This window comes from Brachionichthys hirsutus, chromosome 17 (assembly GCF_040956055.1).
Source record: "Brachionichthys hirsutus isolate HB-005 chromosome 17, CSIRO-AGI_Bhir_v1, whole genome shotgun sequence".
Classification (NCBI taxonomy): domain Eukaryota; kingdom Metazoa; phylum Chordata; class Actinopteri; order Lophiiformes; family Brachionichthyidae; genus Brachionichthys; species Brachionichthys hirsutus.
In genome coordinates, this window is record NC_090913.1 from 80549 (window position 1) to 100127 (window position 19579).

At 56.5% G+C, this 19579-nt stretch overlaps 1 protein-coding gene across 2 annotated transcripts in view; it reads left to right on the forward strand.

Moving 5' to 3' along the window:
* The first annotated feature begins 12754 nt into the window (after window positions 1–12754).
* pi4k2b (phosphatidylinositol 4-kinase type 2 beta) overlaps window positions 12755–19579 on the forward strand; it is a 31026-nt gene continuing 24201 nt past the window's right edge. For both annotated transcript variants that reach the window (XM_068750682.1, XM_068750683.1), the window contains exons 1-7: window positions 12755–13093; window positions 15172–15323; window positions 15581–15661; window positions 15745–15864; window positions 15949–16080; window positions 17187–17340; window positions 17430–17497. In XM_068750682.1, coding sequence (XP_068606783.1) covers window positions 12832–13093; window positions 15172–15323; window positions 15581–15661; window positions 15745–15864; window positions 15949–16080; window positions 17187–17340; window positions 17430–17497 — 969 coding nt within the window. In that variant the 5' untranslated portion in view covers window positions 12755–12831. The remainder of the gene's footprint in view (window positions 13094–15171; window positions 15324–15580; window positions 15662–15744; window positions 15865–15948; window positions 16081–17186; window positions 17341–17429; window positions 17498–19579) is intronic.

Sequence of the window (19579 nt, forward strand, 5' to 3'; positions counted from 1 at the left end):
GATGCCCTCTAAGGACGACTGTGGAGCGACGTCTGCAGGTAGATGCCCTCTAAGGACGACTGTGGAGCAACGTCTGCGGGTAGGTGCCCTCTAAGGACTACTGTGGAGCGCCGTCTGCAGGTAGATGCCCTCTAAGGACGACTGTGGAGCGATGTCTGCAGGTAGATGCCCTCTAGGCACGACTGTGGAGCGATGTCTGCAGGTAGATGCCATTTAAGGACGACTGTGGAGCGACGTCTGCAGGAAGATGTCCTCTACGGATGACTGTGGAGCGACGTCTGCCGGTAGATGCCCTCTGAGGACGACTGTGGAGCGCCATCTGCAGGTCGGTGCCCTCTAAGAATGACTGTTGAGCAGCGTCTGCAGGGAGATGCCCTCTAAGGGCGACTGTGGAGCGAAGACTGCAGTAGATGCCCTCTGAGGACAACTGTGGAGCGACGTCTGCAGGTAGGTGCCCTCTAAGGACGACTGTGGAGCGACGTCTGCAGGTAGGTGCCCTCTAAGGATGACTGTGGAGCGGCGTCTGCAGGGAGATGTCCTCTAAGGACGACTGTGGAGCGATGTCTGCAGGTAGATGCCCTCTCAGGACGACTTTGGAGCGACGACTGCAGTAGATGCCCTTTAAGGACGACTGTGGAGCGACGTCTGCAGGAACATGACCTCTAAAGGTGACTGTGGAGCGACATCTGCAGGTAGGTGCCCTCTAAGGATGACTGTGGAGCGACGTCTGCAGGTAGATGTCCTCTAAGGATGACTGTGCACCGGCGTCTGCAGTAGATGCCCTCTAAGGATGACTGTGGAGCGACATATGCAGTAGATGCCCTCTGAGGACGACTGTGGAGCGCCATCTGCAGGTAGGTGCCCTCTAAGGATTACTGTGGAGCGGCGTCTGCAGGGAGATGCCCTCTAAGGACTGTGGAGCGACGTCTGCAGGTAGGTGCCCTCTCAGGACGACTGTGGAGCGACGTCTGCAGGAACATGACCTCTAAGGGTGACTGTGGAGCAACGTCTGCAGGTAGGTGCCCTCTAAGGACAACTGTGGAGCGACGACTGCAGTAGATGTCCTCTAAGGACGACGATGGAGCGACGTCTGCAGGGAGATGCCCTTTAAGGATGACTGTGGAGTGACGTCTGTAAGTACATGTACCTGCAGACCAACATGTCCTCTAAGGATGACTGTGGAGCGACGTCTGCAGGTAGGTGCCCTCTAAGGACGACTGTGAAGCGACATCTGCAGGTAGGTGCCTTCTAAGAACGACTGTGGAGCGACGTCTGCAGGTAGATGTCCTCTAAGGATGACTGTGGACCGGCGTCTGCATTAGATGCCCTCTAAGGACGACTGTGGAGCGACGTCTGCGGGTAGATGCCCTTTAAGGACGACTGTGGAGCAACGTCTGCGGGTGGATGCCCTTTAAGACCGACTGTGGAGCGACGTCTGCGGGGAGATGCCCTCTAAGGACGACTGTGGAGCAACGTCTGCGGGTAGATGCCCTTTAAGACCGACTGTGGAGCGACGACTGCCGGTAGATGTCTTCTAAGGATGACTGTGGAGCGATGTCTGCAGTAGATGCCCTCTAAGGACGACTGTGGAGCGACGTCTGCAGGTAGATGCCCCCTAAGGACGACTGTGGAGCGACGTCTGCAGGTAGATGCCCTCTAAGGACGACTGTGGAGCAACGTCTGCGGGTAGATGCCCTCTACGGATGACTGTGGAGCGATGTCTGCAGGTAGATGCCCTCTAGGCACGACTGTGGAGCGACGTCTGCAGGTAGGTGCCCTCTAAGGACGACTGTGAAGCGACATCTGCAGGTAGGTGCCTTCTAAGAACGACTGTGGAGCGACGTCTGCAGGTAGATGTCCTCTAAGGATGACTGTGGACCGGCGTCTGCATTAGATGCCCTCTAAGGACGACTGTGGAGCGACGTCTGCGGGTAGATGCCCTTTAAGGACGACTGTGGAGCAACGTCTGCGGGTGGATGCCCTTTAAGACCGACTGTGGAGCGACGTCTGCGGGGAGATGCCCTCTAAGGACGACTGTGGAGCAACGTCTGCGGGTAGATGCCCTTTAAGACCGACTGTGGAGCGACGACTGCCGGTAGATGTCTTCTAAGGATGACTGTGGAGCGATGTCTGCAGTAGATGCCCTCTAAGGACGACTGTGGAGCGACGTCTGCAGGTAGATGCCCCCTAAGGACGACTGTGGAGCAACGTCTGCAGGTAGATGCCCTCTAAGGACAACTGTGGAGCAACGTCTGCGGGTAGATGCCCTCTACGGATGACTGTGGAGCGATGTCTGCAGGTAGATGCCCTCTAGGCACGACTGTGGAGCGATGTCTGCAGGTAGAAGCCATTTAAGGACGACTGTGGAGCGACGTCTGCAGGGAGATGCCCTCTAAGGACGACTGTGGAGCGATGTCTGCAGGTAGATGCCCTCTAGGCACGACTGTGGAGCGATGTCTGCAGGTAGAAGCCATTTAAGGACGACTGTGGAGCGACGTCTGCAGGTAGATGCCCTCTACGGATGACTGTGGAGCGACATCTGCAGGTTGATACCCTCTAAGGATGATTGTGGAGCGACGTCTGCAGGTAGATGCCCTCTAAGGACGACTGTGGAGCAACGTCTGCGGGTAGATGCCCTTTAAGACCGACTGTGGAGCGACGTCTGCGGGGAGATGCCCTCTCAGGATGACTGTGGAGCGACGTCTGCCGGTACATGCCCTCTAAGGGCGACTGTGGAGCGAAGACTGCAGTAGATGCCCTCTGAGGACGACTGTGGAGCGCCATCTGCAGGTAGGTGCCCTCTAAGGATGACTGTTGAGCGGCGTCTGCAGGGAGATGCCCTCTAAGGACGACTGTGGAGCGACGTCTGCAGGTAGGTGCCCTCTAAGGACGACTGTGAAGCGAAGTCTGCAGGTAGATGCCCTCTAAGGACTACTGTGGAGCGATGTCTGCAGGTAGATGTCCTCTAAGGATGACGGTGGAGCGGCGTCTGCAGGTAGATGCCCTCTAAGGACGACGATGGAGCGCCATCTGCAGGTAGGTGCCCTCTAAGGATGACTGTGGAGCAACGTCTGCAGGTAGATGTCCTCTCAGGATGACTGTGGAGCGGCGTCTGCAGGGAGATGCCCTCTAAGGACGACTGTGGAGCGACGTCTGCAGGTAGGTGCCCTCTAAGGACGACTGTGAAGCGAAGTCTGCAGGTAGATGCCCTCTAAGGACGACTGTGGAGCGACGTCTGCAGGTAGATGTCCTCTAAAGATGACGGTGGAGCGGCGTCTGCAGGTCGATACCCTCTAAGGATGACTGCGGAGCGACGTCTGCAGGTAGATGCACTCTAAGGACAACTGTAAAGCGACGTCTGCAGGTAGATGCCCTCTAAGGACGACTGTGGAGCAGCGTCTGCAGGTAGATGTCCTCTAAGGATGACTGTGGAGCGGCGTCTGCAGTAGATGCCCTTTAGGCACGACTGTGGAGCGACGTCTGCAGGTAGATGTCCTCTAAAGATGACGGTGGAGCGGCGTCTGCAGGTTGATACCCTCTAAGGATGACTGTGGAGCGACGTCTGCAGGTAGATGCACTCTAAGGACAACTGTAAAGCGACGTCTGCAGGTAGATGCCCTCTAAGGACGACTGTGGAGCAGCGTCTGCAGGTAGATGTCCTCTAAGGATGACTGTGGAGCGGCGTCTGCAGTAGATGCCCTTTAGGCACGACTGTGGAGCAACGTCTGCAGGTCGATACCCTCTAAGGATGACTGTGGAGCGACGTCTGCAGGTAGATGCCCTCTAAGGACAACTGTAGAGCGACGTCTGCAGGTAGATGCCCTCTAAGGACGACTGTGGAGCGGCGTCTGCAGTAGATGCCCTCTAGGCATGACTGTGGAGCGACGTCTGCAGGTAGATGCCCTTTAAGGGCGACTGTGGAACGACGTCTGCAGGTAGGTGCCCTCTAAGGACAACTGTGGAGCGACGACTGCAGTAGATGTCCTCTAAGGACGACGATGGAGCGACGTCTGCAGGGAGATGCCCTTTAAGGATGACTGTGGAGTGACGTCTGTAAGTACATGTACCTGCAGACCAACATGTCCTCTAAGGACGACTGTGAAGCGGCGTCTGCAGTAGATGCCCTCTAGGCACGACTGTGGAGCGACGTCTGCAGGTAGATGCCCTTTAAGGGCGACTGTGGAACGACGTCTGCAGGTAGATGCCCTCTAAGGATGACTGTGGAGCAACGACTGCCGGTAGATGTCCTCTAAGGGTGACTGTGGAGCGACGTCTGCAGGTAGATGCCCTCTAAGGACGACTGTGGAGCGACGTCTGCAGGTAGATGCCCTCTAAGGACGACTGTGGAGCAACGTCTGCGGGTAGGTGCCCTCTAAGGACTACTGTGGAGCGCCGTCTGCAGGTAGATGCCCTCTAAGGACGACTGTGGAGCGATGTCTGCAGGTAGATGCCCTCTAGGCACGACTGTGGAGCGATGTCTGCAGGTAGATGCCATTTAAGGACGACTGTGGAGCGACGTCTGCAGGAAGATGTCCTCTACGGATGACTGTGGAGCGACGTCTGCCGGTAGATGCCCTCTGAGGACGACTGTGGAGCGCCATCTGCAGGTCGGTGCCCTCTAAGAATGACTGTTGAGCAGCGTCTGCAGGGAGATGCCCTCTAAGGGCGACTGTGGAGCGAAGACTGCAGTAGATGCCCTCTGAGGACGACTGTGGAGCGACGTCTGCAGGTAGGTGCCCTCTAAGGACGACTGTGGAGCGACGTCTGCAGGTAGGTGCCCTCTAAGGATGACTGTGGAGCGGCGTCTGCAGGGAGATGTCCTCTAAGGACGACTGTGGAGCGATGTCTGCAGGTAGATGCCCTCTCAGGACGACTTTGGAGCGACGACTGCAGTAGATGCCCTTTAAGGACGACTGTGGAGCGACGTCTGCAGGAACATGACCTCTAATGGTGACTGTGGAGCGACATCTGCAGGTAGGTGCCCTCTAAGGATGACTGTGGAGCGACGTCTGCAGGTAGATGTCCTCTAAGGATGACTGTGCACCGGCGTCTGCAGTAGATGCCCTCTAAGGATGACTGTGGAGCGACATATGCAGTAGATGCCCTCTGAGGACGACTGTGGAGCGCCATCTGCAGGTAGGTGCCCTCTAAGGATGACTGTGGAGCGGCGTCTGCAGGGAGATGCCCTCTAAGGACGACTGTGGAGCGACGTCTGCAGGTAGGTGCCCTCTCAGGACGACTGTGGAGCGACGTCTGCAGGAACATGACCTCTAAGGGTGACTGTGGAGCAACGTCTGCAGGTAGGTGCCCTCTAAGGACAACTGTGGAGCGACGACTGCAGTAGATGTCCTCTAAGGACGACGATGGAGCGACGTCTGCAGGGAGATGCCCTTTAAGGATGACTGTGGAGTGACGTCTGTAAGTACATGTACCTGCAGACCAACATGTCCTCTAAGGATGACTGTGGAGCGACGTCTGCAGGTAGGTGCCCTCTAAGGACGACTGTGAAGCGACATCTGCAGGTAGGTGCCTTCTAAGAACGACTGTGGAGCGACGTCTGCAGGTAGATGTCCTCTAAGGATGACTGTGGACCGGCGTCTGCATTAGATGCCCTCTAAGGACGACTGTGGAGCGACGTCTGCGGGTAGATGCCCTTTAAGGACGACTGTGGAGCAACGTCTGCGGGTGGATGCCCTTTAAAACCGACTGTGGAGCGACGTCTGCGGGGAGATGCCCTCTAAGGACGACTGTGGAGCAACGTCTGCGGGTAGATGCCCTTTAAGACCGACTGTGGAGCGACGACTGCCGGTAGATGTCTTCTAAGGATGACTGTGGAGCGATGTCTGCAGTAGATGCCCTCTAAGGACGACTGTGGAGCGACGTCTGCAGGTAGATGCCCCCTAAGGACGACTGTGGAGCGACGTCTGCAGGTAGATGCCCTCTAAGGACGACTGTGGAGCAACGTCTGCGGGTAGATGCCCTCTACGGATGACTGTGGAGCGATGTCTGCAGGTAGATGCCCTCTAGGCACGACTGTGGAGCGATGTCTGCAGGTAGAAGCCATTTAAGGACGACTGTGGAGCGACGTCTGCAGGGAGATGCCCTCTAAGGACGACTGTGGAGCGATGTCTGCAGGTAGATGCCCTCTAGGCACGACTGTGGAGCGATGTCTGCAGGTAGAAGCCATTTAAGGACGACTGTGGAGCGACGTCTGCAGGTAGATGCCCTCTACGGATGACTGTGGAGCGACATCTGCAGGTTGATACCCTCTAAGGATGATTGTGGAGCGACGTCTGCAGGTAGATGCCCTCTAAGGACGACTGTGGAGCAACGTCTGCGGGTAGATGCCCTTTAAGACCGACTGTGGAGCGACGTCTGCGGGGAGATGCCCTCTCAGGATGACTGTGGAGCGACGTCTGCCGGTACATGCCCTCTAAGGGCGACTGTGGAGCGAAGACTGCAGTAGATGCCCTCTGAGGACGACTGTGGAGCGCCATCTGCAGGTAGGTGCCCTCTAAGGATGACTGTGGAGCGACGTCTGCAGGTAGGTGCCCTCTAAGGACGACTGTGAAGCGAAGTCTGCAGGTAGATGCCCTCTAAGGACGACTGTGGAGCGACGTCTGCAGGTAGATGTCCTCTAAAGATGACGGTGGAGCGGCGTCTGCAGGTCGATACCCTCTAAGGATGACTGCGGAGCGACGTCTGCAGGTAGATGCACTCTAAGGACAACTGTAAAGCGACGTCTGCAGGTAGATGCCCTCTAAGGACGACTGTGGAGCGGCGTCTGCAGTAGATGCCCTTTAGGCACGACTGTGGAGCGACGTCTGCAGGTAGATGTCCTCTAAAGATGACGGTGGAGCGGCGTCTGCAGGTTGATACCCTCTAAGGATGACTGTGGAGCGACGTCTGCAGGTAGATGCACTCTAAGGACAACTGTAAAGCGACGTCTGCAGGTAGATGTCCTCTAAGGATGACTGTGGAGCGGCGTCTGCAGTAGATGCCCTTTAGGCACGACTGTGGAGCAACGTCTGCAGGTCGATACCCTCTAAGGATGACTGTGGAGCGACGTCTGCAGGTAGATGCCCTCTAAGGACAACTGTAGAGCGACGTCTGCAGGTAGATGCCCTCTAAGGACGACTGTGGAGCGGCGTCTGCAGTAGATGCCCTCTAGGCATGACTGTGGAGCGACGTCTGCAGGTAGATGCCCTTTAAGGGCGACTGTGGAACGACGTCTGCAGGTAGATGCCCTCTAAGGATGACTGTGGAGCGACGACTGCCGGTAGATGTCCTCTAAGGGTGACTGTGGAGCGACGTCTGCAGGTAGATGCCCTCTAAGGACGACTGTGGAGCGACGTCTGCAGGTAGATGCCCTCTAAGGACGACTGTGGAGCAACGTCTGCGGGTAGGTGCCCTCTAAGGACTACTGTGGAGCGCCGTCTGCAGGTAGATGCCCTCTAAGGACGACTGTGGAGCGATGTCTGCAGGTAGATGCCCTCTAGGCACGACTGTGGAGCGATGTCTGCAGGTAGATGCCATTTAAGGACGACTGTGGAGCGACGTCTGCAGGAAGATGTCCTCTACGGATGACTGTGGAGCGACGTCTGCCGGTAGATGCCCTCTGAGGACGACTGTGGAGCGCCATCTGCAGGTAGGTGCCCTCTAAGAATGACTGTTGAGCAGCGTCTGCAGGGAGATGCCCTCTAAGGGCGACTGTGGAGCGAAGACTGCAGTAGATGCCCTCTGAGGACGACTGTGGAGCGACGTCTGCAGGTAGGTGCCCTCTAAGGACGACTGTGGAGCGACGTCTGCAGGTAGGTGCCCTCTAAGGATGACTGTGGAGCGGCGTCTGCAGGGAGATGTCCTCTAAGGACGACTGTGGAGCGATGTCTGCAGGTAGATGCCCTCTCAGGACGACTTTGGAGCGACGACTGCAGTAGATGCCCTTTAAGGACGACTGTGGAGCGACGTCTGCAGGAACATGACCTCTAATGGTGACTGTGGAGCGACATCTGCAGGTAGGTGCCCTATAAGGACGACTGTGAAGCGAAGTCTGCAGGTAGATGCCCTGTAAGGACGACTGTGGAGCGACGTCTGCAGGTAGATGTCCTCTACGGATGACTGTGGAGCGATATCTGCAGGTTGATACCCTCTAAGGATGATTGTGGAGCGACGTCTGCAGGTAGATGCCCTCTAAGGAAGACTGTGGAGCAACGTCTGCGGGTAGATGCCCTTTAAGACCGACTGTGGAGCGACGACTGCCGGTAGATGTCTTCTAAGGATGACTGTGGAGCGATGTCTGCAGTAGATGCCCTCTAAGGACGACTGTGGAGCGACGTCTGCAGGTAGGTGCCCTCTAAGGACGACTGTGAAGCGACATCTGCAGGTAGGTGCCTTCTAAGAACGACTGTGGAGCGACGTCTGCAGGTAGATGTCCTCTAAGGATGACTGTGGACCGGCGTCTGCATTAGATGCCCTCTAGGCACGACTGTGGAGCGACGTCTGCAGGTAGAAGCCATTTAAGGACGACTGTGGAGCGACATCTGCAGGGAGATGCCCTCTAAGGACGACTGTGGAGCGGCGTCTGCAGGGAGATGCCCTCTAAGGACGACTGTGGAGCGACGTCTGCAGGTAGGTGCCCTCTCAGGACGACTGTGGAGCGACGTCTGCAGGAACATGACCTCTAAGGGTGACTGTGGAGCGACGTCTGCAGGTAGGTGCCCTCTAAGGACAACTGTGGAGCGACGACTGCAGTAGATGTCCTCTAAGGACGACGATGGAGCGACGTCTGCAGGGAGATGCCCTTTAAGGATGACTGTGGAGTGACGTCTGTAAGTACATGTACCTGCAGACCAACATGTCCTCTAAGGATGACTGTGGAGCGACGTCTGCAGGTAGGTGCCCTCTAAGGACGACTGTGAAGCGACATCTGCAGGTAGGTGCCTTCTAAGAACGACTGTGGAGCGACGTCTGCAGGTAGATGTCCTCTAAGGATGACTGTGGACCGGCGTCTGCATTAGATGCCCTCTAAGGACGACTGTGGAGCGACGTCTGCGGGTAGATGCCCTTTAAGGACGACTGTGGAGCAACGTCTGCGGGTGGATGCCCTTTAAGACCGACTGTGGAGCGACGTCTGCGGGGAGATGCCCTCTGAGGACGACTGTGGAGCAGCGTCTGCAGTAGATGCCCTCTAGGCACGACTGTGGAGCGACGTCTGCCGGTAGATGCCCTCTGAGGACGACTGTGGAGCGCCATCTGCAGGTAGGTGCCCTCTAAGGATGACTGTTGAGCAGCGTCTGCAGGGAGATGCCCTCTAAGGACGACTGTGGAGCGACGTCTGCCGGTACATGCCCTCTAAGGACGACTGTGGAGCGAAGACTGCAGTAGATGCCCTCTGAGGACGACTGTGGAGCGACGTCTGCAGGTAGGTGCCCTCTCAGGACGACTGTGGAGCGACGTCTGCAGGAACATGACCTCTAAGGGTGACTGTGGAGCGACGTCTGCAGGTAGATGCCCTCTAAGGACGACTGTGGAGCGACGACTGCAGTAGATGTCCTCTAAGGACGACGATGGAGCGACGTCTGCAGGGAGACGCCCTTTAAGGATGACTGTGGAGCGACGTCTGTAAGTACATGTACCTGCAGACCAACATGTCCTCTAAGGACGACTGTGGAGCGACGTCTGCAGGAACATGACCTCTAAGGGTGACTGTGGAGCGGCGTCTGCAGTAGATGCCCTCTAGGCACGACTGTGGAGCGACGTCTGCAGGTAGATGCCCTTTAAGGGCGACTGTGGAACGACGTCTGCAGGTAGATGTCCTCTAAGGATGACTGTGGAGCGACGACTGCCGGTAGATGCCCTCTAAGGACGACTGTGGAGCGACGTCTGCAGGTAGATGTCCTCTCAGGATGACTGTGGAGCGACGTCTGCAGGTAGATGCCCTCTAAGGACGACTGTGGAGCGACGTCTGCAGTAGATGCCCTCTAAGGACGACTGTGTAGCGACGTCTGCAGGTAGGTGCCCTCTAAGGATGACTGTGGAGCGACGTGTGCAGGTAGATGCCCTCTAAGGATGACTGTGGAGCGGCGTCTGCAGTAGGTGCCCTCTCAGGACGACTGTGGAGCGATGTCTGCAGGTACATGCCCTCTCAGGATGACTGTGGAGCGACGTCTGCAGGTAGGTGCCCTCTAAGGACAACTGTGGAGCGACGTCTGCAGGTAGGTGCCCTCTAAGGACAACTGTGGAGCGCCATCTGCAGGTAGGTGCCCTCTAAGGATGACTGTGGAGCGGCGTCTGCAGGGAGATGTCCTCTAAGGACAACTGTGGAGCGCCATCTGCAGGTAGGTGCCCTCTAAGGACAACTGTGGAGCGCCATCTGCAGGTAGGTGCCCTCTAAGGATGACTGTGGAGCGACGTCTGTAGGTAGATGCCCTCTAAGGACGACTGTGGAGCAACGTCTGCAGGTAGGTGCCCTCTAAGGACGACTGTGGAGCGACGTCTGCAGTAGATGCCCTCTAAGGACGACTGTGGAGCAACGTCTGCAGGTAGATGCCCTCTAAGGACGACTGTGGAGCAACGACTGCAGTAGGTGCCCTCTCAGGATGACTGTGGAGCGACGTCTGCAGGTAGATGCCCTCTAAGGACGACGATGGAGCGACGTCTGCAGGTAGATGCCCTCTAAGGACTGCAGTAACATGTCCTTTTGTCAGCATCTGCCGGAAGAAGCTTGTTCTGACAGTTTCAACTTGTTTTGAGGTCATTTTGATGATTTCAGTCTGAACACTGCAGTCACATCTTCTGACAGAGGAAGACTCTGCCAGAAGATTTTGATTTTAATGGACAGACAGTCCGCCTCCGTGGTGCGAGCGGGCAGCAAAACAACAACAAACGGAATGGATCGAGTTTATGCCACCGACCTTAAAAACAGACGAGGACGAATCGTTTCCGTATCAGGCCGGAGTGAAAAAATTAATATTTTACTTTTGAAATAAAAGTAAATGTGACAAAGTAAAAATGAAAAAGTAATTTGTTACACTACTCGTTACTGGTAAAAAGTATTATTATTTAAGTTACTAGTTAGTTTCCCAACACTGTGTATAATTTCCAAAAATCACACGGAAGGTCTCTCGCCCTCGCTCTCGCACATCCGGCCAGACAGTGTCTCCTGTCCATCTGGAAAACTCCATCCATCCATCCATTTTCTTCCGCTTATCCGGGGCCGGGGCCAGGTCGCGGGGGCAGCAGCCTAAGCAGGGAAACCCAGACTTCCCTCTCCCCGGCCACTTCCTCTAGCTCTTCCGGGGGGATCCCGAGGCGTTCCCAGGCCAGCCGAGAGACATAGTCTCTCCAGCGTGTCCTGGGTCTTCCCCGTGGTCTCCTCCCGGTGGGACGTGCCCTGAACACCTCACCAGGGAGGCGTTCAGGAGGCATCCTGAATAGATGCACCTCATCTGGCTCCTCTCAACGCGGAGGAGCAGCGGCTCTACTCCGAGCTCCTCCCGGATGACTGAGCTTCTCACCCCATCTCTAAGGGGGAGCCCAGCCCCCCCACGGAGGAAGCTCATTTCAGCCGCTTGTACCCGGGATCTCGTTCTTTCGGTCACTACCCAAAGCTCGTGACCATAGGTGAGGGTAGGAACGAAGATCGACCGGTAAATCGAGAGCTTCGCCTTTCGACTCAGCTCTCTCTTCACCATGACGGATCTGTGCAGAGTCCGCATCACTGCAGACGCTGCACCGATCCGTCTGTCGATCTCTCGCTCCATTCTTCCCTCACTCGTGAACAAGACCCCGAGGTACTTGAACTCCTCCACTTGGGGCAGGATCTCCTCCCCGACCTGGAGGGTGCACTCCACCCTTTTCCGGCTGAGAACCATGGCCTCGGATTTGGAGGTGCTGATTCTCATCCCGGCCGCTTCACATGCGGCTGATGAACCGATCCAGTGAGAGCTGGAGGGCGTGGCCTGATGAAGCCAACAGGATCACGTCGTCTGCAAAAAGCAGCGACCCAATCCTGAGGTCACCAAACCGAACCCCCTCAACACCCCGGCTGCACCTAGAAATTCTGTCCATAAAAGTTACGAACAGAATCGGTGACAAAGGGCAGCCCCGACGGAGTCCAACCCGCACTGGAAATAGGTCCGACTTATTGCCAGCAACGCGGACCAAGCTCTGAGACCGGTCATATAGGGAGCGGACACCCCGTATGAGGGGGTCCGACACCCCATACTCCCGGAGCACCCCCCACAGGACTCCCTGAGGGACACGGTCGAATGCCTTCTCCAAATCCACAAAACACATGTGGACTGGTTGGACGGACTCCCATGCACCCTCCGGGACCCTGCCGAGGGTGCAGAGCTGGTCCACAGTTCCACGGCCAGGACGGTTACTTTTGGTTAGGTTAGGTTAGGTTAGGTTAGGTTACTTTAGGTTAGGTTACTTTTGGTTAGGTTAGGTTAGGTTAGGTTAGGTTACTTTAGGTTAGGTTACTTTTGGTTAGGTTAGGTTAGGTTAGGTTAGGTTACTTTAGGTTAGGTTACTTTTGGTTAGGTTAGGTTAGTTTGGTGCCTGATGTTACCCGTATGTGCTGCTGTTTTCTGTCATCACTCCAACACTTAGCAATGGAATGGCGTCATGACACGACGGGTGGCGTGCCGTTCCTTGTTCACTGGTCACATGGGTCACGTGACCACGTCGTTTACGTAGCGCGTGTTCTCGACATTGGCGCATGCGCACTGAGCTAAATAGGAATCGCGTCTGAACGTTGACCGACTTCGGTCCGGATTCGTGTGAGGAGACGATGTTCCGCTCGGTCCACGTCTAAAAACCGCGACAATGATGTCAGAACGCGACCCGACAGAGACCGCAGGGGCAGCGGTCCCGGTCCCGGTCCCGGTCCCGGTCCCGCAGGTGATCTACGACAGGAGCAGGTTAGCTCTGGGGCTGGTGCCGAACCCCGGAGTCGCTGTTCGCGTGTCGGACTCCCGTGAGAGCGTCCTGACCGAGCTGGAGGCGGACGGTTCCGGCGAGGAGGCGCTGCTGCTGCCGTGCTCAGGCGGAAGCTCGTCGTCCGACAAGGACGCGCTGGCCTCCCCAGGTAAGCGCCGGGTGTGTGTGACGTCAGTTAGCATGGAGCTGTCATGGAAGTTCTGCTCATGGCCGGTAGCTGATCCGGTATTAGGGACCGAGTCCTCTGAGGGTTCTGACCGGATTGGTAGAAGGTCACAGACCTTCAGTCGGTGAGAGTCATCCACATGTCAGAAAGCCCCCCAGCATGTCAGAAAGCCCCCCCCCCCCAGCATGTCAGAAAGCCCCCCAGCATGTCAGAAAGCCCCCAGCATGTCAGAAAGCCCCCCCCCCCCAGCATGTCAGAAAGCCCCCCAGCATGTCAGAAAGCCCCCCAGCATGTCAGAAAGCCCCCCCAGCATGTCAGAAAGCCCCCCAGCATGTCAGAAAGCCCCCCCAGCATGTCAGAAAGCCCCCCCAGCATGTCAGAAAGCCCCCCAGCATGTCAGAAAGCCCCCCCCCAGCATGTCAGAAAGCCCCCCCCCAGCATGTCAGAAAGCCCCCCCCCAGCATGTCAGAAAGCCCCCCAGCATGTCAGAAAGCCCCCCAGCATGTCAGAAAGCCCCCCCAGCATGTCAGAAAGCCCCCCAGCATGTCAGAAAGCCCCCCAGCATGTCAGAAAGCCCCCCCAGCATGTCAGAAAGCCCCCCAGCATGTCAGAAAGCCCCCCCCCCAGCATGTCAGAAAGCCCCCCAGCATGTCAGAAAGCCCCCCCCCAGCATGTCAGAAAGCCCCCCAGCATGTCAGAAAGCCCCCCCAGCATGTCAGAAAGCCCCCCAGCATGTCAGAAAGCCCCCCAGCATGTCAGAAAGCCCCCCCCCCAGCATGTCAGAAAGCCCCCCCCCAGCATGTCAGAAAGCCCCCCCAGCATGTCAGAAAGCCCCCCAGCATGTCAGAAAGCCCCCCCAGCATGTCAGAAAGCCCCCCAGCATGTCAGAAAGCCCCCCAGCATGTCAGAAAGCCCCCCCCAGCATGTCAGAAAGCCCCCCCAGCATGTCAGAAAGCCCCCCCAGCATGTCAGAAAGCCCCCCAGCATGTCAGAAAGCCCCCCAGCATGTCAGAAAGCCCCCCCAGCATGTCAGAAAGCCCCCCCAGCATGTCAGAAAGCCCCCCAGCATGTCAGAAAGCCCCCCAGCATGTCAGAAAGCCCCCCAGCATGTCAGAAAGCCCCCCCAGCATGTCAGAAAGCCCCCCAGCATGTCAGAAAGCCCCCCCAGCATGTCAGAAAGCCCCCCAGCATGTCAGAAAGCCCCCCCAGCATGTCCCCCCAGCATGTCAGAAAGCCCCCCAGCATGTCAGAAAGCCCCCCCAGCATGTCAGAAAGCCCCCCCAGCATGTCAGAAAGCCCCCCCAGCATGTCAGAAAGCCCCCCAGCATGTCAGAAAGCCCCCCAGCATGTCAGAAAGCCCCCCAGCATGTCAGAAAGCCCCCCCAGCATGTCAGAAAGCCCCCCAGCATGTCAGAAAGCCCCCCAGCATGTCAGAAAGCCCCCCCAGCATGTCAGAAAGCCCCCCCCAGCATGTCAGAAAGCCCCCCCAGCATGTCAGAAAGCCCCCCAGCATGTCAGAAAGCCCCCCAGCATGTCAGAAAGCCCCCCCAGCATGTCAGAAAGCCCCCCCCAGCATGTCAGAAAGCCCCCCCAGCATGTCAGAAAGCCCCCCAGCATGTCAGAAAGCCCCCCAGCATGTCAGAAAGCCCCCCAGCATGTCAGAAAGCCCCCCCAGCATGTCAGAAAGCCCCCCAGCATGTCAGAAAGCCCCCCAGCATGTCAGAAAGCCCCCCCCCCAGCATGTCAGAAAGCCCCCCCCCCCCCCAGCATGTCAGAAAGCCCCCCCAGCATGTCAATGTAATGAACCAATCAGACGGATCCGGTCCAGGTCCTACCGCTCGGCCCGTTTGATTGGATGTTTGCGTGTTATCTCTGTCATACAGGTGTGTGCTGAGAGACACGCCCCAGCCTGTCCAGGATGGGGCGTGTCTGTCAGCACGCAGCAGGTAACGATCCACCAGGGAACAGAACATGATTAACCCTTTGTGTCATCGGCCTTTGGCTGGGGGGCAGGGTGACGGTGTTCCTCCTGGATGTTAATGTGGTCTTTACCTTTTCAGGTGCCGTGAGCGGCGACTTCAACCACTTCCCTGAAGATCCCGAGTTCACCGATATTATCCAGAGGGCGGAGCAGGCCATCGAGAGCGCCGTCTTTCCAGAGAGGATTTCTCAGGGATCCAGTGGGAGCTACTTTGTCAAAGACCCAAAAGGGGTAAGAGGAGCAGACTTCAGGTTAGCTGGTTGCTAGCTAGCGATTAGATGTGAGCTTTAGCTTCCTATTAGCCACATGGCGCTTGAGGAGGAGCTGGAAGGAGTGACTGGGAATGTGGAGATGTGAGGACAAGCACTGGACGGCAGAGACGGTTGGACGCTCGGCTCGGTGTCAGTTAGCATCGTTAGCAGCACATTAGCAGCAGGTGCAGGTTGTGTGTGGAGGTCTCATGTTTGCGCTGCTCCTTTTCCTCTCAGACAATTATCGGTGTTTTCAAACCAAAGTCAGAGGAACCTTATGGACACCTGAACCCCAAATGGACCAAATATTTTCACAAGGTAGTCCTGTGTCATGCCCGGTCTGTGTAACATTGACCTGAGGCAGCAAGCAGAGCTTGATCCTGGTCTCCTGCTCTCCTCAGCTGTGCTGTCCCTGCTGTTTCGGCCGCGGCTGCTTGGTGCCCAACCAGGGTTACCTGTCGGAGGCTGCGGCCTCGCTGGTGGACACCAAGCTCGGTCTGGGAGTGGTGCCGAGGACCAAGGTGGGATCTTTGAACTCCTGGCTTCAGGGTGGAAGGAGACGAGAACCTCGACAGCTGAAAGCTTTACCTGTCTCCTACGAGCAGGTGGTGTACCTGGCCAGTGAGACGTTTCACTACAGCGCCATCGACAGAGCCAAGTCGAGGGGGAAGAAGTACGCCTTAGAGAAAGTCCCCAAAGTTGGTCGACGTTTCCACAGGGTGGGACTGCCACCTAAGGTAAGAGTGGGCGGTGTCCCTACCTGTGTGGGAAGCCAGTAGCTTGTACAGTATCAACGAGCAGCTGGGCCTTAGATCAGCGGCCCCCGACCGTTCTGCCCAGTATCTACTCACCGTTAGCCGTGCTCTCAATCGTTACTTCTGTCCTTCATGGTCACATGTTTCTGTTTCGGGAATTCCACATTCTTGCCTTTAATCTAGGGTTCTTGTCTTTAATCCAGGGTTCTTGCCTTTAATCCAGGGTTCTTGTCTTTAATCCAGGGTTCTTGTCTTATTCCAGGGTTCGTGTCTTATTCCAGGGTCCTTGTCTTTTATTCAAGGGTCCTTGTCTTTGAATCTAGGGTTCTTGTCTTTTAATCCAGGGTTTGTGTCTTTTAATCCAGGGTTCGTGTCTTATTCCAGGGTCCTTGTCTTTTAATCCAGGGTCCATGTCTTTTAATCCAGGGTTCTTGTCTTTTAATCCAGGGTCCTTGTCTTTTAATCCAGGGTCCTTGTCTTTTATTCCAGGGTCCTTGTCTTTTAATCCAGGGTTCTTGTCTTTTAATCCAGGGTTCTTGTCTTTTAATCCAGGGTCCTTGTCTTTTAATCCAGGGTCCTTGTCTTTTATTCAAGGGTCCTTGTCTTTTAATCCAGGGTCCTTGTCTTTTATTCCAGGGTTCTTGTCTTTTAATCCAGGGTTCTTGTCTTTTAATCCAGGGTCCTTGTCTTTGTGTACCGTGCATCTGGATCAGAACCATGTCCCGTTAGTCCTGCTAGGGAAGTGGACTCACTGTGTGCCGTACCCATCCTGTGTACCGTGCATCTGGATCAGAACCATGTCCCGTTAGTCCTGCTAGTGAAGTGGACTCACTGTGTGCCGTACCCATCCTGTGTACCGTGCATCTGGATCAGAACCATGTCCCGTTAGTCCTGCTAGTGAGGTGGACTCACTGTGTGCCGTACCCATCCTGTGTACCGTGCATCTGGATCAGAACCATGTCCCGTTAGTCCTGCTAGTGAGGTGGACTCACTGTGTGCCGTACCCATCCTGTGTACCGTGCATCTGGATCAGAACCATGCCTCGTTAGTCCTGCTAGTGAAGTGGACTCACTGTGTGCTGCTTCCAGGTGGGCTCCTTCCAGCTGTTTGTGGAGGGGTACCGGGAAGCGGACCACTGGCTGCGGCTCTTTGAGGCAGAACCTCTGCCGGAGAACATCAGGAAGCAGCTGCAGTCCCAGTTTGAGCGGCTAGTGGTGCTGGACTACATCATCAGGAACACAGGTGGGCGTGGCTGTTCAGGTCCTGCTGGACTCCGTCTGGACTCCGTCTGGACACTAGTGTCCTCCCAGCTGCTCCTTTTGTCTCCTCAGACCGAGGGAACGACAACTGGTTGATCAAGCACGAGAAGCCAGGAGGAGGAGAGGAGGGCGGACACAAGGTGAGGGTCGAAGCAGGACACAGGTAAACAAACACCTGTGTGGCTACCGGTGTTGGGCAAGTTACTCAAGATCAGTAATATATTACTTATTACTTTAAGTTACTTTTTTCTTTCTCCCCTAAAGTCTTACTTTGCATTTCAACATTAGCGGATGTTTATTCTCCTCTTTTCTACAGTCATTGTAACTTCTCGTTGTTGGTTTAACTCCAAACAACTTCCTGAACACGCGACGAGACGAGACCGGACCGGACCGGACCGGAACACGCGACGTGACGAGACCGGACCGGACCGGAACACGCGACGAGACCGGACCGGAACACGCGACGCGACCGGACTGGAACACGCGACGCGACGAGACTGGAACACGCGGCGTGACGAGACCGGACCGGACCGGAACACGCGACGCGACGAGACTGGAACACGCGACGAGACCGGACCGGAACACGCGACGAGACCGGACCGGAACACGCGACGAGACCGGACCGGAACACGCGACGCGACGAGACCGGACCGGAACACGCGACGAGACCGGAACACGCGACGCGACGAGACCGGACCGGACCGGAACACGCGACGCGACCGGACCGGAACACGCGACGTGACGAGACCGGACCGGAACACGCGACGCGACAAGACCGGACCGGACCGGAACACGCGACGTGACGAGACCGGAACACGCGACGAGACCGGACCGGAACACGCGACGCGACGAGACCGGACCGGAACACGCGACGAGACCGGAACACGCGACGCGACGAGACCGGACCGGACCGGAACACGCGACGCGACCGGACCGGAACACGCGACGCGACCGGACCGGAACACGCGACGTGACGAGACCGGAACACGCGACGAGACTGGACCGGAACACGCGACGCGACGAGACCGGACCGGACCGGAACACGCGACGTGACGAGACCGGACCGGAACACGCGACGCGACGAGACCGGACCGGAACACGCGACGCGACGAGACCGGAACACGCGACGCGACGAGACCGGACCGGAACGCGCGACGCGACGAGACCGGACCGGAACGCGCGACGCGACGAGACCGGACCAGAACGCGCGATGCGACGAGACCGGACCGGAACGCGCGACGCGACGAGACCGGACCGGAACGCGCGACGCGACGTGACGAGACGGGACCGGACCGGACCGGACCGGAACACGCGACGCGACGAGACCGGAACACGCGACGAGACCGGACCGGAACGCGCGACGCGACGTGACGAGACGGGACCGGACCGGACCGGACCGGAACAGACCGGAACACGCGACGCGACGAGACCGGACCAGAACGCGCGATGCGACGAGACCGGACCGGAACACGCGACGAGACCGGACCGGAACGCGCGACGCGACGCGACGTGACGTGACGTGACGAGACGAGACGAGACGGGACCGGACCGGAACACGCGACGCGACGAGACCGGACCGGAACGCGCGACGCGACCGTCTGAGTCATTCTGGACCCTCATTTGAATTAAATGAACACGAAGACTTTTACTTTGTAGGAGTTCATAAATTCACTCAATGAAACCACATCTGGACTCAAACTGATGTTGAAACACACTTTCTGAACAACTTCAGTTGTTTATTAAAGCACACAACGAGCCCAAAGTGCTGCTGGGCCGTGAGGCAACGTGCGCTGTAGCATTTCAATGCAAACAATATGCACATTAGTGTAATCAACTACATGTTTTTCTTGTTATTCTTAACTGTCAGAAGTTGTGCAGAAGGTGCATCAGAACATCCTGAATGTATCAATACTACAAACAATTACTGCAATTTAAATACATCTCCAATATTCATGTAATTATTAATCAACATTTTGTATTCTAAAATTGAATGTGAAATGTCTAAATTGTAAAAGCAAACAAATCCTGATCCAGAATAAATATATTTTAAGTATAAATTAGACCCATATTCTGTGGATAACGTGCACTAATTGTGTCTTTTAGATTGTATTTCTCGCTAGTTTAGTCTTTGTCTTTGCATGTAATCCTGGTGACTGTTCTATGGTTAGTTAGACAAACATTTGGTAACACTTAAACTCAGCGACTAGTTTATGCCTTTTTGC